This window comes from Magnolia sinica, chromosome 2 (assembly GCF_029962835.1).
Source record: "Magnolia sinica isolate HGM2019 chromosome 2, MsV1, whole genome shotgun sequence".
Classification (NCBI taxonomy): Eukaryota; Viridiplantae; Streptophyta; class Magnoliopsida; order Magnoliales; family Magnoliaceae; genus Magnolia; species Magnolia sinica.
In genome coordinates this window covers 4,343,515-4,365,847 of record NC_080574.1, presented here as the reverse complement: position 1 = coordinate 4,365,847, position 22,333 = coordinate 4,343,515, and the positions used below count along the sequence as shown (strand labels likewise).

General features: G+C 40.6%; 1 protein-coding gene and 1 long non-coding RNA gene across 2 annotated transcripts; one reads left to right on the top strand and one right to left on the bottom strand.

The window, feature by feature from the left end:
• Positions 1-16,414: 16,414 nt before the first annotated feature.
• On the bottom strand, positions 16,415-17,264 carry LOC131232379 (uncharacterized). Its single transcript, XR_009164836.1, has 3 exons — positions 16,776-17,264; positions 16,603-16,650; positions 16,415-16,514 (listed from the first exon to the last, which is right to left on the bottom strand). It is a non-coding gene; the product is annotated as an uncharacterized LOC131232379 (long non-coding RNA).
• A 2,931-nt stretch (positions 17,265-20,195) lies between these two features.
• LOC131238011 (phenolic glucoside malonyltransferase 2-like) lies at positions 20,196-21,569 on the top strand. The gene has a single exon (XM_058236140.1). The coding sequence runs from the start codon at positions 20,196-20,198 to the stop codon at positions 21,567-21,569; it is 1,374 nt and encodes a 457-aa protein (XP_058092123.1).
• The last annotated feature ends 764 nt before the right edge of the window (positions 21,570-22,333 follow it).

Sequence of the window (22,333 nt, the reverse complement as noted above, 5' to 3'; positions counted from 1 at the left end):
AATAAAAACATCTACACCAAAGCAAATACCTCAATGCTATCCACTCTCCCATCCTAATGAGCCCCATTCCATCGTACATGGGTCGGGCATTTAAACTGGCTAGAAATCTTGCCTAGTGAATCATTGAGTTGGGTAAGTCACGATAGGGCCTAAGTAATGAAGGGGTTAGATTTTACACATGCATATGTGTAAATAGATAGATTATGTAGAAATTATATTTTTTGATTACACACTGGATTACAAGTTCCATCTATTATATGTAGAAATCTTAGATAAAATCGTAAGTTACAAATTCAAATAATTGAACATGGAAGGTTGCAGGCCGACAATTTTAATAGGCCTATGAAAATTTACTTAAAGAGAACACCATTGTCTATAATCATTACAATTTCAATCTCCACTCACACCCTTAGCTTTGTAAATTTAAATTTCAGTTTTACCATGTATATGTGGTGGTTCCCTTTTTCCATTAGTGTATATAGTGGTTCTCTTTTCTCATCTATCTACCTATGCGACACGTGTTTAATGGCGATGGCCAACTTAGCCTCTCATGATTCTCTTCCCTCCAACCATGACGGCCATGACAATTGCTATCTGTTGTCAGTCTTTACAATCAATTTCTTCGTTTTAACGGCCATTTTTACTGTTTTAACAACCATAAAAAAATTCTTCTTCATTTTAATTGAGATAGTATTGTCATGAGATATCTTCTTAGCCGTATGATATGATAGTGCCAAATCAAGTGTAAATAGGTCTGACCTAATAGCTGGATGTCACATGCACAATATGGTGGGACCCACCAAGCTTGGATGTTGCACCCGGTGCATTCAACAAGTGTCATATGGGACTGTAGTCAATAAGGAGAGTGGAGTAGGAGAATGGGTGTAAGAAGTACATCAATTTGGTGGAGGTGGAAATTTTACAATTGTTCATCCAAAGTTATCTAAAACCCTTTTCAATAGTTTAAAGCCTTTTGTTGTTAACATTTGTCTTAAATCTGCAAAGTTCGACTAGCCCTGGGAAAGTTCGGCTCAAAGTCCAACAAGGAATTCCTAAGGTCTTTGACCAGTCGAAGGTTACATTAACAGCATACGAACTGCATAAATTTGAGTCGGTTTCTTGACCATTTGATGCAGGAATGAATGTGATGAGGATAACTACTCCGAATCCATGGAGCTTCTCTGGACTCCTCATAGAGACTTCTCGAATCCACGAGGAAAGAAAGCAGAAAAATAGAAATCAATTCTAAGAAATTCGAAATTGATTAATTGATCACTAAAAACGAGTTCACAACCCTTTAAATAGGGGTACCAAGCAATGGGAAAGAAATCAGAATCAAACTACAACTAAAACTCCTAGAATCTACGACTTACTATAAATAGTAAACTTACTATTTATAGACGGTCGTGATGTCTACTAATGCGCAAGGTTTTCGGCCAAAAATAGTAAGTGTCCTATTTGGCTTCACCAAACCGTTCCCTTAATTATTCTAAGCTCTTTTCACATTGGATGCGACTCCTAAAGCCCGATGGATGAAGAGTTATAATCAAACTAAAACTTACTATTTATAGTAAAAACGAAATTAAAGCCAAGAAACGACGGTCGGTCCAGGGGTTTTTCGCAATTTCGGGCTGCGCAACCTGGCATAGCGGGGTTGGTTGGCTAAAGTAGCTCGTTCTACCCCAAAATCATATATTTTACGTCAGGTAACTCATTCCGGATTGCGAGATGCACCCGATTCGGGGCATCACGGAAGTTGTCTGTCCCCGAATTTGGGCATGACACTGCATAAATTTGAAACGGTTTTCGAACTATTCCAAAGTCAGTGCGTAAGTGGGGTTTCCTAAACTATAAATAGGAGTCCCTAGGGCTATTTTAAATTATTATAAGGGCTTTCTAAAGGTATTTCAAGGGTTTCTAAAAGGGTTCTAGGGTTTGCAAAAGGTGTAGCAAGGGTGAGATTCAAGGTTGTTCAAATCGGATAAGTCCTCTCTCTTTGTAACTTATGCTTTTATAGTGGATTGTTCGTCGCTTTGTGTCGTGATTTTTTTTCTCGAAAGGGTTTTCCACATTAAATCTTTGTGTTCACTTGTGTTTGTTTGGTGTCATTGGATTGTTATCTTAGATCCATCTTTGTGTGATTCCGTAGCCCAAATTCCAATAAGTGGTATCAAAGCAAATTGTTAGGGCACAGATTTGAATTTGCAGGAGTAGCATCAATGGGAAACGCCAAGTTTGATATTGAGAAGTACTCAGACAAAAATAATTTTGAGTTATAGAAGATTAAGATGATTGGTCTATTGACCAAGTAAGGCAAAGCTAAGACTCTTGAGGAGCGAAAATCAATTATAAAAGATGAAGAATGGGAGACTCTTGGTAATAATGCTTTAGCCTCCATCTGTTTATATCTCACGGATGAAGTTATCTATAATGTCATGAGGGAAAAAACTGCAGCTAAGTTATGGACAAATTTAGAGGATGTTTATGCGAAATTTTTTTCTGAAAATCGCTTACACTTGAAGCTACAGTGGTATAACTTCATGATGACAGAGGGTGGAGATCTGGAGGCCTACATTAGCAACTTTAATAAATTGGTGTACAAATTGTTGGATATGGAGGAAGTAATCAAAGATGAGGAACAAACATATATGTTATTGAATTCTCTTCCAGCATCGTATGAGTCATTCAAGGACACGATATGGATCGCAAATAAAATCCTGAGTGTCAACGCTGTTATCTCACCCCTTCAAGGGAAGGCCATGAGAAAGCTTAATGGCGACATGGGGACATTTTTTGATGTATTGATTACGAGAGGCATGAATTCTAAAGAAGGTACAAGATCTTCAAGCTCTAGATCCAAATCCAAGAGCATGGGTAAAGGAAAGTTAAAGTGCTGGAACTATGGGATGGAAAAACACATGAAGAAGGATTGTGCAAATCCTACATCTAAGAGAGAAGAATCTGGTGCTTCGTACGGGGAGGCCAACGTTACTACGTTAAATGGATCGAGTGGATGTGATGGTGATGTCTTGTTTATATCTACGATTAAACGTCCATACAATGATCGTAAGGACAAGTAGATTCTAGACACATGGGCATCTTTTCACATGACTCCTCATCGGAGTTGGTTGACCAGCTATAGGGAGTACGATGGTAGACAGGTATTTGTGGGCAATGACAGTGCTTGTAATGTTGTGGCTGTTGGCATGGTGCGTGTGAAGATGTTTGATGGGACAGAGCGTACCCTGACTGGGGTGAGGCATGTTCCTGATATGAAGAAGAGTCTAATTTCTCTCGGTGTACTTGAGGCTATAGGGTGTAGGTTCACAGGTATTGATGGTGTCCTTAAAGTATCTAAGGGGGTAGGGTGATAATGAAAGTGCAACGACTTGATAATGTTTATAGGTTGATCGGGAGCACTTCAAAAGGTGGAGCTACACTATTTGTAGCGGATTCCATCTTAACACATGTGTGACATGCTAGGCATGACCACATGAGCGGGCAAGGCATGAAGGATGTGACGCGCGGGAAGAGATACGGAGCAGGTAGAGCAGCCACCTATGAGAATAATCACACAGCATAATCGCAGGATATGGTGAGGTACCTGGACGACTTCAATATCGCATATACTCTCATTACAGGTGAGGAAGATCCGTCTACTATTCAGATGGCTCTAGATGAGCCTAGTGCTGAGAAGTAAAAGGTAAGTATGGACAATGTGATGGATTCGTTGTACCAGATCACATAAGAGCTAGTGGAGCTTCTAGTGGGCCAAAAAACAGTTAGATGTAGGTAGATCTTCAAAAGGTTACAACATAGATATGAAGTGAGGCTGGTAGCGAAGGGTCATGCTCAGAGATAATGGATTGACTTCTCAGAGATATTCGTGTAGGTGGTATAACAGATGTCTATTAGATTTGTATTGGCGTTGGTTGCCCAATGCGATCTTGAGCTAGAATAGATGGATAAAGAGACTGCATTTCTGCATGGGAAAGTGGAAGAGCGGTTACTCATGAAGTGAACGGAGTAGTTTGAAGTTTAAAAGGGTTGAGAAAAAAGTTTGAAGAGGTCGTTGCACGACTTGTCGCCTAGGCAGTGGTATAAAATTTAATTCCTTCATGGTGAGTCAGAAATTTTCTAGGAGTGAATATAATCACTATGTCGATTGCAAGACACTAAGTGATGATACGCTTATCATCTTGAAATTATATGTTAATGACATGTAGATCGTCAATCATGACATGTCTGAAATCAATGTACTAGAGACTTGGCTAAGTGAGACATTTAAGATAAAGGATTTGGGGGCTGCAAAGAAGGTTCTCGACGGTGATATACATAGAGACTGAAAAAAAAAATAGGCTTTGGTTATCTCAAGTAGAATACTTTGAGTATGTATTGATCAAGTATGTGATGGACTAGGCAAAGTTGGTGAGCGTTCCCTACGCGGCTTAGTTGAAGTTTTTCTTAGGACATGTCCCAACACAGATAAGGAAAAGCAGGATATGTACCATTAGCCTTATTCGAATACGATTGGTAGTGCATGCCATGGTTTGTATTAGACCAGTTATTTCACAGACTATCGGTATTTTGAGCAAATACCCCGACAAGCAACATTGGGTGGCGATGAAATGGTTACTTCGATACATTCGAGGTACGAAGGACTTTGTCTTTCCTTTTGAAAAAACAGAGGCAAAGGTAGTTGGGTATGTGGATTTAGATTCGACAGACATGCTCACAAAGGTCATTCCTTTAGAGAAGTACAAGTTTTGTGCGAATTTTTTAGGCTTGGCGATGACATAAAAGAAGGACAGATTATGCACGAGAAGCATTAATTGAAGCTATGAAGTGATGCAGAGATAAGAGAAGATATAGAAGACAATACACGTTTAAAGATTGAAGACATGATGAAGATTGTTGTTAACATATGTCTTAAATCTGCAAAGTTCAACTAATCCTAGGAAAGTTCAGCTCGAAGTCCAACAAGAAATTTTTGAGGTCTTCAACCAATCGAAGGATAGGTTCGACTAATTAAAGGTCACACAGACTACGTAAATTTTAGGTAGTTTTTGGACTATTACAAAGTCGGTGCATAAGTGAGGTTTCCTAAACTATAAATAAGAGTCCCTAGGGTTATTCTAAAACATTTTAAGGGCTTTCTAAATATATTCTAAGGGTTTCTCAAAGGGTTCTAGGGTTTGCAAAGGGTGTAGCAACGGTGAGATTCGAGGTTATTCAAATCGGGTAAGTCCTATCTCTTTGTAATTTATGATTTGATAGTGGATTGTTCATTGCTTTGTACCATGGTTTTTTTTTTCCCAAAAGGGTTTTCCACATTAAATCTTTGTGTTTTCTTGTGTTTGCTTGGTGTCATTGGATTACTATCCTAAATCCATCTTTGTGTGATTCCTCATCCCAAATCCCAATAACCTTTTCATGAGCTGTTCCACATAATTAAAAATGAGTTTAGCCAATTTTATTAATCTTAACTATGCAATGACAATAACCAACAATCCCAATCTCTAACGAAATTATAACAAACTAAAATAGGATTACACATTTTTTTAGCAACACACAAGCCCTAAAATTTCAAAACCGATCAAAAGAAATGACTTGGGTAATCAGAGAGAAAACAAGAACATATTTAAAATTTAGTTTCTTTTGGTGAAATCGAGCCATAATACATTTTTTTTTTTAATCATTTCATATGATTACATTGAATTAATATTTTACCCCTAGCCATGCACTTTAGATAATGAAACAAAAATGGCAAATATTATTAAAAAAAAACACTGCATTTTCAGTGTTGCTTTCGGAGGCAAGCATCATGGGTTGAAGTGTTATCCTATGCTTGCCTTTCCGTATCATCTTTCTCGCTTACAACAGTAGGCCATCCAAACAGGAGGCCCACATATGTACGAAATTAATGGATTTAGCCCCTAATTATCGGACCAGTGCTCTCAAAGTATCAGTAGAAGATGAAAGTAACTGTAGAAAATTACTCTCAATGAATCATTATTCACCGTTGATTTGTGCAGCTGAATGTAGAACTTGGATGGTTAATGATATATTTTCTCATTTTTGATGGCCCCATGATGTATGTGTTTTATCCATACTGTTCATCCATTTGGTCATTTCATTTTAGGGCATGATCCCAAATGGCGTAGATCCCAAGCTCAAGTGGATGACACCATAGGAAGCAGTGGGGAATGGCCGTTGAAAACTTATTGGGGGCCACCAATATCACAAAGTAAAGTCGTGTAACTTTGGATGAAGGGAAAACACAAATATCAATTGATCCAAAACATCTTTGGCCTCCAAAAGTTTTCAACTATATATAAGCATTCAATCTCTGTTGTTTCTTGCGGTGTGGTCCACTTGTACCTTATTTTTGGGCTCGTGCCCTAAAACAAGCTTTACCAAAATAGATGGACAACGTGGACAGAACACATACATCATAGTGAGCTCCAAGCTTTTTGCCGGGAACCTGACTAGTGAGTGGTCACCAGCCGATCTTTGTCCCCTTTTTCAGGCTGAGTTGCTACTAAGAAAATGGTACTCCTGTTCATGTTCACGCAGAGGGTACATAAACATATAATAAGAGGGTGCCGCTTCGGTGGATCTGAGAGTGGGATATAGAGCTGGGGTTAACCTGACTTGATCCGTTTTTTAAATATGCCTAACCTAAACTCGACCGGACTTGACACAGAGTCCAGCATGCCTGACTCAATCCGAGTCCGGGTTTGGTATAGACTAATCCAGACCGAATCCGACCCAGTCACAAATACCGAATCAGGTCAGGTCAGCACCAATTCGAATCGGATGCAACACGGACTAAAATCATAACTCAAAATCTAGATTCACTTGCGTCTCAAATGTCACATACACACACACACACACACACACACATGAGTTTAAGATCGAGTCAAGCCAGTACTAAGTCGGATTTCAGGACAAGTTGATTCTAGTTACTCGGTGACTTGAACTACTCAGTTTAAATTTAAATTGTATGAAGCCAGCTATATTGGTATCGACTCACCTACTCTGTTCCATCCAGTCATCCAATGCCCAACTCTAGCGGGATCACTTGGTGTCACTACAAGAAAACTGGCCTTTAGCGGCGGTCAAAACCGCCGGCAAAGGCGCATAAAACCGCTGGCAAATTCTTTGCCCGCAGTCAGCTAACAGCCGGTAAAGCCTCAGTCGGTAAAGGCTTTACCAGCGATCAGGACCTTTACTGACGATTGTGCTGGACGCCGCTAAATCGTCACTTTTTGCTACAGTACCAGAAAATTGGTAAAAAGCTACGAATAAAATCCGTAGCTAAAGATGAGTAGCCCACAGTGCAACCAAGCCATTACTACTGTAGCTCTTTAAAAGTTGCTACGAATGAAATCCGTAGCTATAGGAATCATGGCCACTGACAATCCGTAGCAATAGAGAAAATCTTTCTCATCAAAAAGTACAAAAAATAAAAAATAAAAAGAAAACGAAATAAAAAGGAAACGAAAAGGTGACCCATATGCATCCTAGTTCTTTTTTTTTTTTTTAAACACCAGTCTAAGTAGCTAACATACCTTGGTTAATGTCAATGATCTCCTTGTTGCCCATGATTGCCATTGTTTCTAAGGGACTCGTTTCTTCTATCAATCTTTGGTGAGCTGTCTAGCAGTAAAAGGCATCAGCACCAGTATTTCGGAGTCCTTCAGCAGGTTCAGGCCCTCAATGATATTGAGGTTCACCACCTGTGAGCGGCGGTTCTCTGTTTTGTCTACCAGAAGCTCAATCTTCTCACCACGGTCCATAACCTGTACAAACGGAGATTACAATGGGTTTATGTTGTTCTGCACATCACAAGATTTAAATAATTTGGGGGCTTCAAAAGACAGGGCTGCATGGAGGACACTAATCTTGGCATTTGGGTGGCCCAAGGAAAAAGATTTTCCTAACTGCACAAAAAATAAATCCAATATATTCAAGTCAATGCCATCCATGTTTATATTCTTTGTCACAAACTCATTTAATTCTTGATTGTAGTATCAACATATTTAAATCATAATTTTAAAACTAATTGCCTGTCTTTATCTCTACATATAAGACTGTTGATTTAGAGAGACTATGGGACCATTGAAACTCCATTAGTTTAAAGGTTTTTGTCTTCCCTATGTTATTGAAGATCTACTAGGTTCAATATATATTTCATAGGCCACAAAATAAAGATCACAAAATGACAGAGAGAGACAGTGGAAGAATTGTTATTCCTTTACAGTGCCCGCACATAGATTGGAATCCTTGGAACCAGCTGAATGTGAGCCGAGCTTCAAGTGGTTTAGGAATAGAATTTACAAGAACCATTCTAGACTTAGACGACTGCCTCCTATAAGGCTTAGATGATGATGATGATGAAGGTTAAAAGAAAAAAAAACAATAATAAAAGATGTCAGATATGCATGCTCATGCTGGACAAAAAAAAACACAACAGCATAAGAACTGCACAACCTCGGCTGCAAAATTTTCTACCCAGGTGCCATTGTCACTTTGAATTGTGTTTTTGATTTGTGCTCCTGCTCCTGCCTCCTAGCTGTTCATACTAGCTAACATTTTGAAGCTGAAGCTTCTCAATTCCCATGCTCAAATCAGTTCCTGCTTACCTTCACACTTTGTGATTACTTGCACACCAACAAAGAGACCATTACCATGGGCCCTACCTGTGGAAGTATGGAGCTTCCAATAGAGAAAAGAATGGTTACCATTCAATTCTAACCTACAAAACAAATCTTAGCCATTAGCCACTGTTCCAGGTTATTCCATTAGCATCTTACAAATTGAATATGATAACGGATCCTTAATGTATAAAATCAAGCAAGAGACACCTTAATAACAATGGCTTACTAGCTGATGTCGAAGCACTTGGTCATTTCCATAGCAGGCAAAGTGGCATTCCCCCTAGCCATGGAGAAGTAGACATCAAACCCAGTCTTCTTGGATGAACCCAAATGGTTTTCTTTTCATAAGAGGCAAGTCGTAACATTGTTGCACCATCCTCCTCCCTAAGAGAGAAAAAGGAACATGATTTTAATCATGCAACATCTGCACCTACTCTATAAGTGAATTAAATACCTCCACAGATGAAATACACGAGAAATTCAAACCAATTTTAATCATGCATCACCTTTGTAACTTTGCAAGTCCAATTTACATTGATTAGTTTCATATCAAAACCCTGTCATTATTCCAGAAAAAAAAAAAAATAGAAGTTCTCAAGAAGAATGAAGTACACAAAAGGTTGGTGCAACAAATGAATGACTTGCAGCTTAGATAAAAGGTTTCACAAAGAATTATAGAGAAAAATGGATTCGCTTTTTCCTCCAATTAGATGGCCTGTGTAAAGAGAATGGAAGTATTAGAAGTCACTAATCCATTGAGTGGACAAACATATAGTTTTATGGCTCAGATTTCAATTTCCTTGCAACTTACCCATAACAAACAACCCATTTGGGATATTAAATCAAGATCTAAAACTACCATGAAATATTCATTGAGGAGAATTAAGCCTCTTGTCTACTCTACAAATCAGAATAGGAATAAACTTTCTCACTGATGTTGACATTCTTCAAGTTCATGCCGGTAAAATCATCAACATATATGTAAGAACTAGAACCTCATGACCAAAGGTCCTCTTCAAGATCCTAGGGGAAGCCTTACAACTGGTTCACTCCATACATCACCATTTCAAATTTAGAAATGCAAGTAAAACATACAAATGGAAGCACGGCCAGGTAAAGTATAATCGATCCATTTCACATGAACTGGTACTGATTTTCCCGGAATCGTGATACCCAGATACTTTGAGAAAGATCAATCACCCATGAAAATCATAGTGAGAAAACTGCTTACACTAAAAGTTACTTTTCAATAAAAGATCAATTAATGTTTTCAATGATTTCAATTAGGAATCGACACTACAAATCCCTAATTAGGGATTCGAAACTCAAAAATTCCCTGGTAGGTGCTAAGATGAGGACAATAGGAACTTCAGCTTGTTCTGGTCCATAATCAGCAAAAAGAAAAAAAACAGATAAATGAAATGTAGACAGTTGGATAACTACAATTGTCAATGGGCAAGGCTTGGGCTTAGCAAAATTGAAATTTTGAATAGGGCCAGCCAGATAGGCACATCCAATCAGTTCAAAATCCACACCGAAGGCAACCCAGGCCCAACTCATTAACAACCATATGGATAACAATATTGAAAATGAAAATTTATATCAAATACAAGCAACTTCAATCTCCCTATAAATAGTAACAAGTGGGTGTGGCTTTGCATTTATATGAACCAATCTGAGAACTCCAGTGTGAGATCCAGACCATTCATCCAGTGGGCTCAATGGTGAATATTCCCAAGCTCAATCCAGTCCACTCACTTGGTGGCCCACACATGTATGAAACAATAGATGGTTAGAAAATCAAATGTTCCTCATTCAAGATACATGCGCAGCCACCCTGTGGATGAACTGGCCTGATTTTTGGAATAGGGGGCATTCACCTTGGGGCCTACCTTATGAAGGGCCCGAATCTCACATGCGTTTGACTACTTGTCTTGCATTTGCAGATGGATGTTTGCAAGCAGCATGTCTTAAAAATTAAGATTCTTTATATGTGTGGAGTAGGCATACAGTTAATGCTATCATACTAGCCACTGCACCAATTCTGAAACCCTTCGCAGCAAATTCACCACTGAAATGAATTTGGTCCAAGGATGACAGATTTATACCCCTTTGTATGTCTTTCACCTTTCAGACATTTGCAGCACTATTAGTTGACTAATATTAGATAAAATAGAGATGTTAACTCTACAAAGTTCGGAATCTTCCAATTTTAACACCTTGCTTTTCTGCAGGTGTAATATACACGAAAAAGGTCAAGAGAATAACAGAGATCAAAGGGGCGATCGCGGGCACCTAGAAAAGGCTCTTCTTCTTCTTCCCCTGTAACAATTTTGAGTCATGTAAGAAGGAAACCTTCCACAAGCATGGAGTCCAAGGAATATGAAGCAAAGAGAAAAAACTTACAATGTATTTGGTAACTAGAAGGAAAACCAAGAAGACTGATCCTTTGAGGATTTTCTACCAATTCCACTGCGAATGTAGTAGAAGAAAACAGTCAGTGAGGAAAAATGACAGCAATCTGTACTTCTAAACTCATTAGCTTAGGGAAATTTAGTTTTGGCTTGACTGAGTCATTGGACAACCTAATTGACTTATCATGGTTGCTAGTTTTGAGTTGGTTCGTTTCCATCTCAAATCCAAGCTTTTAAACACTATCAATAACAGTCGTTTTTGATTTTCATACCCCGTGATGTACAAAACTCCATACCAAACACAAAACCGGAATTATATCCGTCTTCTTAGTAAAATTCTTTATGCCAAGGAAACCTTTGAGCTGTTACAGAGCAATTGTGATGGCTGCCCCACCCATGAACCCAACAATGGCCGCATGAGATAGGAAGTCGATCAAGAATCCTAATATGTAAACATTACCAGAATCGTCAATGTTATAACAAAGAATACCGACCTTTTAAGTTAACAAGGGTATGGAAAACTTGTAAAACAGATCGTTCAATTACCTAAAAAATCCAAGTATGTGACTTGAGTGATCCCAGCAAAGAATGTTGCAGTAAATACAAGCTGGAGATACTCATCTGGATTTTTAACAGAATCAACCTCATTTTGTAGCAAAGTCCCCAGAATGAGAGACAACTGCTACTGGTCCCGATGGCAATGTCGCACGAACTCCATTGTGTTGTCCGATCGTATTCCATTGTTCCCTGCAACCTAGCCACCTGAGTTTTGGATTGGCATAATTGTTTGCCTCGGGTCATAACACAAAGAGGCATGATTGATGAATGTGAATTAAGGTGACAAACATGTCACCGTGGACTTACTGAGCATGATAGTTGCATGCTCTACCTAGCTACAACAGTCGTTGCACAGGATTTTAGTCCCTTGGATGGCAATGCCCCAGTCCTCAATCTCATTTTTGCAGGATCCCTTGCCCAAAGCCCCCCAAGTAAAATGAGAAATGCAGGTTGCACCTGCTCAACTGAGGTTTGAAACTGCCCCCAATTCATGCATAGAAGTGGGTCACATGTGTAAAATCAGATCCACCTAACACAAGATCATCACTGTGTGAGTTCCATGCATCTAAAATTATGAAAATATATTATCATCATGGAGGAACACATGATTTGAACCATTGGACTTTTTCTAATAACCATTCAATATTTCATTTCAACGGTATAACCCACCTGATGATCGATAGGCTATGTTTTTAAGACATGGAAACCATGTACTGGTAGGAAAACCTCAGGAGTAGCTACAGTCTCACATGAGTATCACTTGTTTCCATGTGAGGTAACTAAAACAGGTACGAGTGATGAAGTCATGAAATGACAATAAGATGAGCTTTGATGGAAAGAGGCAAAGACAACTTTTGTTTTTCCCTAGTGTTGGGTACACCTCCGAAGGAGACTTAACTGGACCTCCCAATATCTCAAGACTTAATTCTGGGGCTCGTTTGGATATATTGTTCACTATGACTTTAATTATAAATTATAAAAATGATGCATTATAGCATAATGCATTATGTTAATAAGGGAGTGTTTGGATAATAAATTGGTTAAGATAAGCTATTTATTGCACAAGTAACTTATTTTAGTTACTATTATGTTTGGCAAACAACATATTAGCTTCTCGTCTCATTCGTCTGTCTCCATCTCCTCTCTTCAGTCCAAGTCAGTGATTGAATCTTAGAATCATCACGCCCCTCTCCTTTTCCTCAGCCACTGACTGATGGTTAAGACAATCAATGCCAACGACTTTTAGAGTCAAGTGTCCTTTTTATTGGGTGAGTGGGGCCATGAATTTCTGGGTTTGATTTTGATTATAAGCTAATTTGTTTGGACTTTTCAAGCCTAGTCTATTACAAGGTTTTATTTTACCTAGCCCATGGTAAGGAGACCATTAAATTAGAGACAGCAATGGTCTTTGACTTTGTCAACCCATAGGACAGATGGATGACCAGTAATCGGCCTCAGGCCGTGCATATTGCGTTGTTCTTCCTTTCTAGCCTGAAACTATTAAGTAGGCTAGGAAATGCGATGCACAATGACGCAGATAGAGAGAAAGGAAGGAAGATAGAAATCGGGACTACAATGGCCTGAATTGCATGGGCACATGGAAGGGATGACTTGCACTAGCTAACTAATCACTATCTGGGACAATCATGCATCATATCCACCCCATCCATCAGTTGGGCCGTCACATACCATGAGTCCTGTAGATTCACGTGTAATCCAAGACATACATTAGCTGCACCATAGGGAAGAGGTTTTTTCACCATAAGTAAAGGTGGAAAATCATTCTGAAAACTTCAAATGCACACTGTTTAGACAACATGAGTAATAGGAGAATTTACTAATCCTGGTATGAAACCACATATGAGTGGATTGCATGGTCAGATGAGTGGATTGGATGGTCTAAGTGGACACCACGTTACTTGGAGATTTATAATAATGAGACTAATTATCTCAGCTATTTCCCATGATATGTACCGACCGTTGAATCAGTCTGATTTTTGGCCATGATCCAAATAAAGAGCGGCACACTTGATCGACTGATTGGATCTCATCCACATGAGCTTGAGCCAACCAACAGGAAAGAGTCTTGAAACATTCACAGGGACACAGGGTGTTCATGACAAATCTATTCAGTCCATCTATTTTCTTAGTGAATGGCTCAAAAATGAGGCCGACCTGAAGCTCAAGGGAGCCACATGACAGGAAACAGTGAGATTCAATGTCCACCCTTGAAACATTTGGGGGCCATTTTGAGCTTCCGATCTGCCTCATTTTTGGGCCCATTCCCTCATAGTGACTGGAAAATGGATGGATGGAATGGATTTCTCATGAACATTAAGATAGGCCCCAAGTACAGTTTGAGTTAGCATGGTGATGCAGGGAAGGACGTGAGGTGGAGCATAGTCTTCCTGAAGGGGATGATGCTCACCTAACTTTTATAAGCACTTTTAGTGTTTTACTATTTTTAGTAAAAAATGGAATTAAAACAGGGAAACAACTCTCGATCTGATGGTATTTCACAAATCCGGCTTGCGCAACCCGGCCATGCCGGGTTGGGTGGCTAAAGTAGCTTTTCCTACCCTAAAATCATACATTTTACGTATGATAACTCATTCCGGTTTGTGAGATATGTCTGTTTTAAGTTCTGACGGTCTGGATCATCTTCGTCTCCAATTGGGCCTCTTTTGATCCATCCTGACCATGAGATTACCTGCAACCAGCCCGCTCTACATCAGATGGCAACGTTAATTAATGGGTGAGCTAGAAGTCCGGTGGGCATTTAAGCATAGAGGGTGGGGTTGCTTGACCGATGGTGGGGGCAAACAATGACATTGGTGACAAATACATTCTATCTAGTTTTCCACCTCATTTTAACGCATGGACCAAAAAATAAGGCCAGTCTAAAGCTCAAGTAGACAAAAACGAATATGAAAGTAAGGGAATATAGTTAATGTGAGAGCAAGAGGTTGGTGGACATTTAAGTCTGAGGGTGAGAATTGATGGACTATAGGTAGGGTCCACAATAATGTTTGTGACAAATCTGCTCAATCTGTCTATTTTGCCACCTCATTTTGAGGCCCAGGACTATGCATAAATTCATGCATAGAATTGGGTCACATGTGTAAAATCAGATCCACTTAACACAAGATCATCACTGTGTGAGCTCCATGCATATAAAATTATGAAAATATATTATCATCATGGGGGAACACATGATCTTTTTCTAATAACCATTCAATATTTCATTTCAACGGTATAATTCACCCGATGATCTGTAGGCTATGTTTTTAAGACATGGAAACCACGTATTGTTAGGACAACCTCAGGAGTAGCTACAGTCTCACATTAGTATCACTTGTTTCCATGTGTGAGGTAACTAAAACAGATACGAGTGATGAAGTCATGAAATGGCAATAAGATGAGCTTTGATGGAAAGAGGCAAAGACAACTTTTGTTTTTCCCTAGTGTTGGGTACACCTCCAAAGGAGACTTAATTGGACCTCCCAATATCTCAAGACTTAATTCTGGGGCTCGTTTGGATAGCTCACTATGACGTTAATTATAAATTATAAAAATGATGCATTATAGCATAACGCATTATGTTAATAACGGAGCGTTTGGACAATAAGTTGGTTAATATAAACTATTTATTGCATAACTTATTTTAGTTACTACTATGTTTGGCAAACGTACAACATACTAGCTTCACCTCTCATTTGTCTGTCTCCATCTCCTCTCTTCAGTCCAAATCAGTGATTGAATCTTAGAATCATCACGCACCTCTCCTGTTTTCTCATCCACTGATCGGATAGTTCTGACAATCAATGCCAGCGACTTTTAGAGTCGAGTGTCTTTTTTGTTTGGTGAGTGGGGCCATGAATTTATGGGTTTGATTCTGATTACAAGCTAATTTGTTTGGACTTTTCAAGCCTAGTCTATTACAAGGTTTTATTTTGCCTAGCCCACGATAAGGAGGCCATTAAATTAGAGACAGCAATGGTCTTTGACTTTGTCAAGCCGTAGGACGGATAGATGACCAGTACTCAGCCTCAGGTCACGCATATTGTGTTGTTCTTCCTTTCTAGCCTGAAACTATTAAGTAGGCTAGGAAATGCGATGCAAATGATGCAGAGAGAGAGAGAAAGGAAGGAAGATATATAGAAATCGGGACTACAATGGCCTGAATTGCATGGGCACATGGAAGGGATGACTTGCACTAGCTAACTAATAACTATGTGGGACAATCATGCATCATATCCGCCCCATCCATCAGTTGGGCCGTCACATACCTTAAGTCCTGTAGATTCACTTGTAATCCAAGACTTACATCAGCTGCACCATAGGGAAGAGGGTTTTTCACCATAAGTAAAGGTGTCAAATCATTCTGAAAACTTCAAATTCACAATGTTTAGACAACAGTGTGAAACTACATATGAGTGGATTGCATGGTTAGATGAGTGGATTGGATGGTCTATATAGACAAAAGTGGACACCACGTAAGTATTATAATAATGAGACTAATTCTCTCAGCTCTTTCCCATGGTATGTACCGACCGTTGAATTAGCCTGAATTAGCTTAATTTCCTTTCATCTTTTCTATTCCAGTTTTCAGCTCCCTTTTAAGTAACCCAACTGTCCATGGCATCCAAAATTGGGCCCACTGCCAATTGCAAATTTGTATGAAGTCCTCATATGAAGAATATATATATATTAAAAATTGCATTTCTACTCACCAGATTTTATTTCCACTAGCGTACATTTCAATTAAATACATGAAACCAGGAGATCACCTTCACAAGTCGGTGCCAAGCTATCATAATGAACGATGACTTCATATGTCCGAGTAGCTGGGTCTTACTTCATTCAATTTGTTGCGCTTCTCCATTACCATATAACAAGGCAGAAAGAAAAATCAAGTGATGAAATTGCAAGATCTGGAGAAATCAACAGAGTTTGATTCGTTCTACCTTAGATAATGAGACACCAGATTCACGAATCCAGATTTCTCATTTTCACTTCAAAAAAAAGAAAAAGAAAAAAAGACATGAAATCTTATCTTGTTGAGCCATTTCATCAAATAGTTAGCATTCCTGAAATCTGAAAGAGCGACAGAAAGAGATAGAGAGAGGAAGAGATCAACCTGTAGAGAGGAGCTTTAGATTGCTTCGATTTAAGAAATGCCACAAAAATCTGAAAAGGGGCTTTTGAATGGTGCGTGGTTCCTTCGGGCGGCTGTTCCAATGGAGATCCGAGTAAAAAGATGACGCGAGGGAGATAGAAGAGATGGTGGAGATGCATTGGAGAGAGAGAGGGAGGCGAATGAGAGAGATGGAGCAGGTGAGAGAGAGAGAGAGAGAGAGAGAGAGAGAGGGAAATGGAGATCGGGAGAGAGAAAGAGAGGGAAAGAGGAAAATCGGGAGCGGAGATCGGGAGAGAGAAAGAGAGGGAAAGAGGAGAATAGGGAGAGAGGGAAAGAGGGGAACGGGGGCGGAGAGAGAGAGAGAGAGAGAGAGAGAGAGAGAGAGAGAGCAAATGAGGGGGACCGTTAGGGTTTTTGATATATTCGGCCCCCTTTGCCGGCAGTGCACGTTGGGCGGCCGAAAAAATCAGCCGGCAATGCCGCACTTTGTCGTAGTGTGTGAGGCCCACCTTGATGTATACTCCTTGCATCCATGTCATGCAACTGTTTTAATGGCTCATTTAAAGGCATTATCACAAAATGAAGCAGATCCAAATCTCAGTTGGACCATGCCACAGGAAACAGTGCTGATTGAATCCCCACCATTGAAAACTTCTTTGGAGTCACCAATATGTTTATTGCCATCCAACTTTCTGATAACATCATAAAGACATAGATGAAAGGCCCACACAAATATCAGCTTGATGTAAAACCTTTTGCGGCCTGCATTAATTTTTAAATGGTCACTCACCACCGTTTCCTGTGGTATGGACTTCATTTTTTAAATCATGCCACAAAATGAGCTGTCAAAATAGTTGGACGGCATGAATGCAAGGAACATGCAACAAGGTGGATCCCACATGGATCCCACCGACCTCGCTGGATCCGGGGATCCACGGAAGCTGCACCGATGGAAAGCGGATTGGCTGGTGTACCACACACCACGGAACTGGCTGCTGTGTTGACGTAACTAAGTTCTGTGGGTCTCACTTTTAGTTAAGTGTTATATCCAAACCGTCCTTCCATTTGGCGAGTTAGTTTTAAGGCTTTAGCCGAAAAATAAGACAGATCCAAACATCAAGTGGATCACACTGATTGTATGGGAAGAAAAACGTTATGATAGCCCTACGGATGTTTTAATAGTGAAAATCATTTTCCCTACTTCTATTTGTAGTGTGGTCCACCTGAGCTTTGGATATGACTCATTTTATGTGTCATGCTATAAAATGATCTAGAAAAATGGATGAACGGTGTGGATATAATAAATACATAATTTTAGGGGCCATATAACTATGATCTCCTTTGAACCGTTCGTACAACTCGGAGCTCTATATAGCTGTTGTAGGTACGCGTCGTGCGAAGACGAGCACTAACGCTCCTCGAGCTCCCAACGATTCAAAAGAGATCAAAATTACTGGCCCTACACTGATGTATTTATTATATCTACATCGTTAATCTATTTTTAGAGATAATTTTAGAGTATTATCCAAAAACTGAATCATATCCAGAGATCATCTGGACCACACCATAAATAGCAGCGGAGATGATGATTTTCACCGTAAAAAAATTTGTAAGGCCTACCATAACATTTATTTTACATTCAATATATTCACAAGGTCAAAAAGACCTTAATGAAGAGGAAAAACAAATTTCATATTGATCCAAAACTTCTGTAACTCTAAAAAGGGTTTCAATGGTAGATGTTCAATCCTCTACTGGCTTTTGTAGTCTGTTCCACTTGATAGTGAGATCTGTTTTATTTTTCATCTCAAGCCTTAAAACGAGCTCACCAAATGGATGGATGGTTTGGATATAACACATACCTCATGAAGACCCACAGAACTTACTGACGTCGATACAACAGCTATATAGCTGGCGTGAGGTACACCAGCCAATCCGCTTCCACCTATTTGAGTATTTTAGAGCGGATTGCGTCAGACCTCGGACGGTCCTATAAGTAGGGTTGCACATTTAACCAATAGAACAGTGGAACCGGACCAGAACCAACCAAACGGTCCGGTTTGGTCCGGTTCTAGAGTGCACCGGTTTCGGTTCCGGTTCCAAAAATCAAAGAACCGGTGACATCGGTTCGGTTCTCAGTTTGGGGGTATGTAGAACCGAACCGAATCGTGAACCGATCTGTAGAACCAAACCGTGGATTCGATCTATAGAACCGAACTGTGGAACTGAACTGTGGAACCGAACCGATGTATTTTTGCACACCTTATAATTATTTTCTCTGGAACAATAATTTTCGTAAATGTATTTTTGTATACCTTATACAGTGTCTAAACCATTCATCAAATAGACCACACCATGGATGGACATGGACTTGCAATTGGGCTGGATTATAAAAAGCTCAGAACCGTGGAACCGATCCGGAATCAAACCGGTTTTAACGGTTCGGTTCTAGGGTGCTAATGGTCCAGTTTTGATTCCGAATTTCCTAGAACTATTAGGAACGGTTCAGTTCCAGTTTCACCCTAGAACCGGACCAAACCGAACCGTGTGCACCCCTACCTATAAGCGTCCGGTCAAATTTTTGTGGGGACGCACTGTTTTGTATCTGTTTATCCACACCATCCATCACTTTTGTAAGTTCTTGTTAAGATATGGTCCCAATAATGAAGCAAATCCAATGTTCTAGTGGAACACACCATAGAGTAAGCTTAGATTGCATTAAACGCACATTAAATGATCAAAGCTTTAAATGAAAAATCATATTGGGTACCTTGATATGAGCTGAGAAAAGAGATGGACGGCGTTGATACGTAAGATGAGCCCCATACAAATCTGGTCGAACGCAATCCGCTTCCTTCTTTAGCGTCGGGTGTCAGATGGAAGAAAATCTATTCACGGCTCTCACGCCTACATTACTTATTTCAGGCAGCTAGATGTAAAATCCACTCCTTCCATCAGGTGAGAATCGTCATAAACCGGAGTAAAAACTTACGTAGGCCCCGCATCGAAAACAATATGAAATTGCTCCCTAACCGTTAATTTCACAGTGTGTGGCCCACTTGAGTTTTGTATCAGGTGTCATTATTTTTATATTTCTCTCATCCTAAGGATCAGTTAGACCTCATCAATGGGTTTGGAGGAAGATAACACATGATGATGGTCCGAGGACTATCAACGGTCTAGACCTGGGGTTGGGCTCAGCAGGTGGGGCCTATTCAAAACCTATGGTAGCCATCTATCCAATTGTTCAATGTGGTTTGGCCCATCTAGCTGATCTTTATCCTCGGGCCAAACATTAATTACAGAATCTGATGGATGGATTGGAGTTATACAATACTGTGGGCCACACATACTGCTGTTTTATGCACCCACGGCCTATAAAAGAGGCGTTGCGCTGGATTCTGAAACCGCCCTCACTACATGGCACCACTTCACAATGTCAAGCTGTTGGAGGTTTCCAGAGTCTCTCCTCCGCCCAGCTCCATCACCGACGCCTCTCTCCCTATCACCTTATTCGATGTTGTTTGGCTACAATTGCCTCCGGTCCAACGCCTCTTCTTCTACCAATTCCCACAAAACCCAGATAACACAATCACCACAACCCACTTTATAAACACTCTCCTTCCCAAATTGAAACACTCCCTTTCCCTCTCTCTCCGTCTCTTCTTCCCTCTCGCTGGTAATCTGACCCGCTCTCCCAACAATGGCGAGCACGAGATTCGCTATGTCAATGGCGACTCAGTCTCATTCACCGTCGCGGAGTCAGACGCTGATTTCCACCTACTCATGGCGAATCACCCAAGAGATGTAATGGAATTACATCCACTCGTTCCTCAGTTACCCGTTTCTGACCCTCAAAACCAACCCCTGCTAGCTTTGCAAGTCACCATATTTCCCGATTCTGGCATCTGTATCGGAACCTGCATACACCACGCGGTGGCAGATGGGAGCAGCTCCATGCATTTCATGAAATCTTGGGCGTCGATTTGCCAGTCCGGAGACGAGTCTTTAATCAGGTCGAGGCCGTTCTACGACAGGTCCGTGGCTGCATATCTCGACGGACTCAAGAGACTAATGTTAGACCAGATTGCTAATTTCAAACGCGACCAGGTCTCAGATAGCTTGAAGGCTCGAGCAACCCCATTTCTAGCCACGTTCATCATCGGTCGAGCAGACATCGAGACGCTAAGGCGACGGATCTTAGCTCGACGGTGCGACGCCAGCCAGAAACCGATACATTGCTCATCGTTCGTGCTAACATGCGCATACGTGTGGGTTTGCTTGATCAGGTCACGTGGAGATGACGTCAGGGACAAAAACGTCCATTTCTACTTTCCGGTGGACTGCCGGGCTCGGCTGGTACCGCCGATACCCGCTACGTATTTCGGGAACTGTATCGGTTGTTGTAGATGCCATGCGAAGGGGAACGACTTAGCGACGGAAGACGGGGTGGGACCCGCGTCGGAGGCCATCGGGAGAACAATCCAAGCGTTGGATGGCGGGGTCTTGAATGGCGTGGAGACTTGGATACCGGAATTTGTTTCTACGGCAGCTTCAGGGGAGCGGATCGTAACGGTTGCTGGGTCGCCCAAGTTTCGGGTCTATGATACGGATTTCGGGTGGGGAAGGCCTGTAAAGGTGGAAGTGTTTTCGATTCAAGAAGCAGGCGCTATATCGGTTGCGGATACTAGAGATGAAGAGGGAGGAATCGAAGTTGGGGTGTCGCTACCAAAAGGCGAAATGGACCGATTTGCTTCTCTGTTTGTGGAAGGCCTGAAGAATCTCCGTAGCTGAGGTCGAAATCAACGGTCCAGATTCGTCCTTGAGGCTTAGTATTTGGGATTTTAGGTTATTTGAAATAATACTAGACGATGAACGGTTCTGATTCTGGTATTTCTGTGCATGCTTGACGATCTTGAGCAGATAAGTAGCAAGATTTAGATCTTCCATATTTTTAGGTTCAAGCCCTAATATTATCTTTCAAAATGGATGGACGGCGTGGATAAAGCACATGCATCATGATGGGGTGCACATAGCACCGGCCACTTTCCACATGGCTGGTGTCAGCGTCACTGGCCAAACCGCGTCCGTTTCTAGCATGTTCCTGTAGAATATGCTTATTTTCTGACGACGGTTTCTCTGCAGGTTTCTGCAAAGTACCTACACGTAAAGGCTATTCACGTGAGTGGGATTAGGCGTTACCCGGGTAACACCATCGTGAATGCTACCCTTACCGTGGGGTTCACCTTGATGATTTTTAGTAGATCCCACCATCCATCCGTTTTTAAAGTTCATTTTAAGACGTATTTATGAAATTTAAGGAGATCCAAATCTCATGTGGACCACACCACAGGAAATAGTGGTGATAGGACGCCCACCATTAAAAACTTCCTAGGGCCTACCATAATGTTTATCATCCATCGAACCCGTTTATAATGTGAAACCGACCTGGATCGATTTAAAATACAAATATTGGCTTGATCCAAAACTAGTGGCCCAAAAAAAGTTTTTAATAGTCATTCACCACTGTTTCCAGTGGTGTGATCTACCTGAGATTT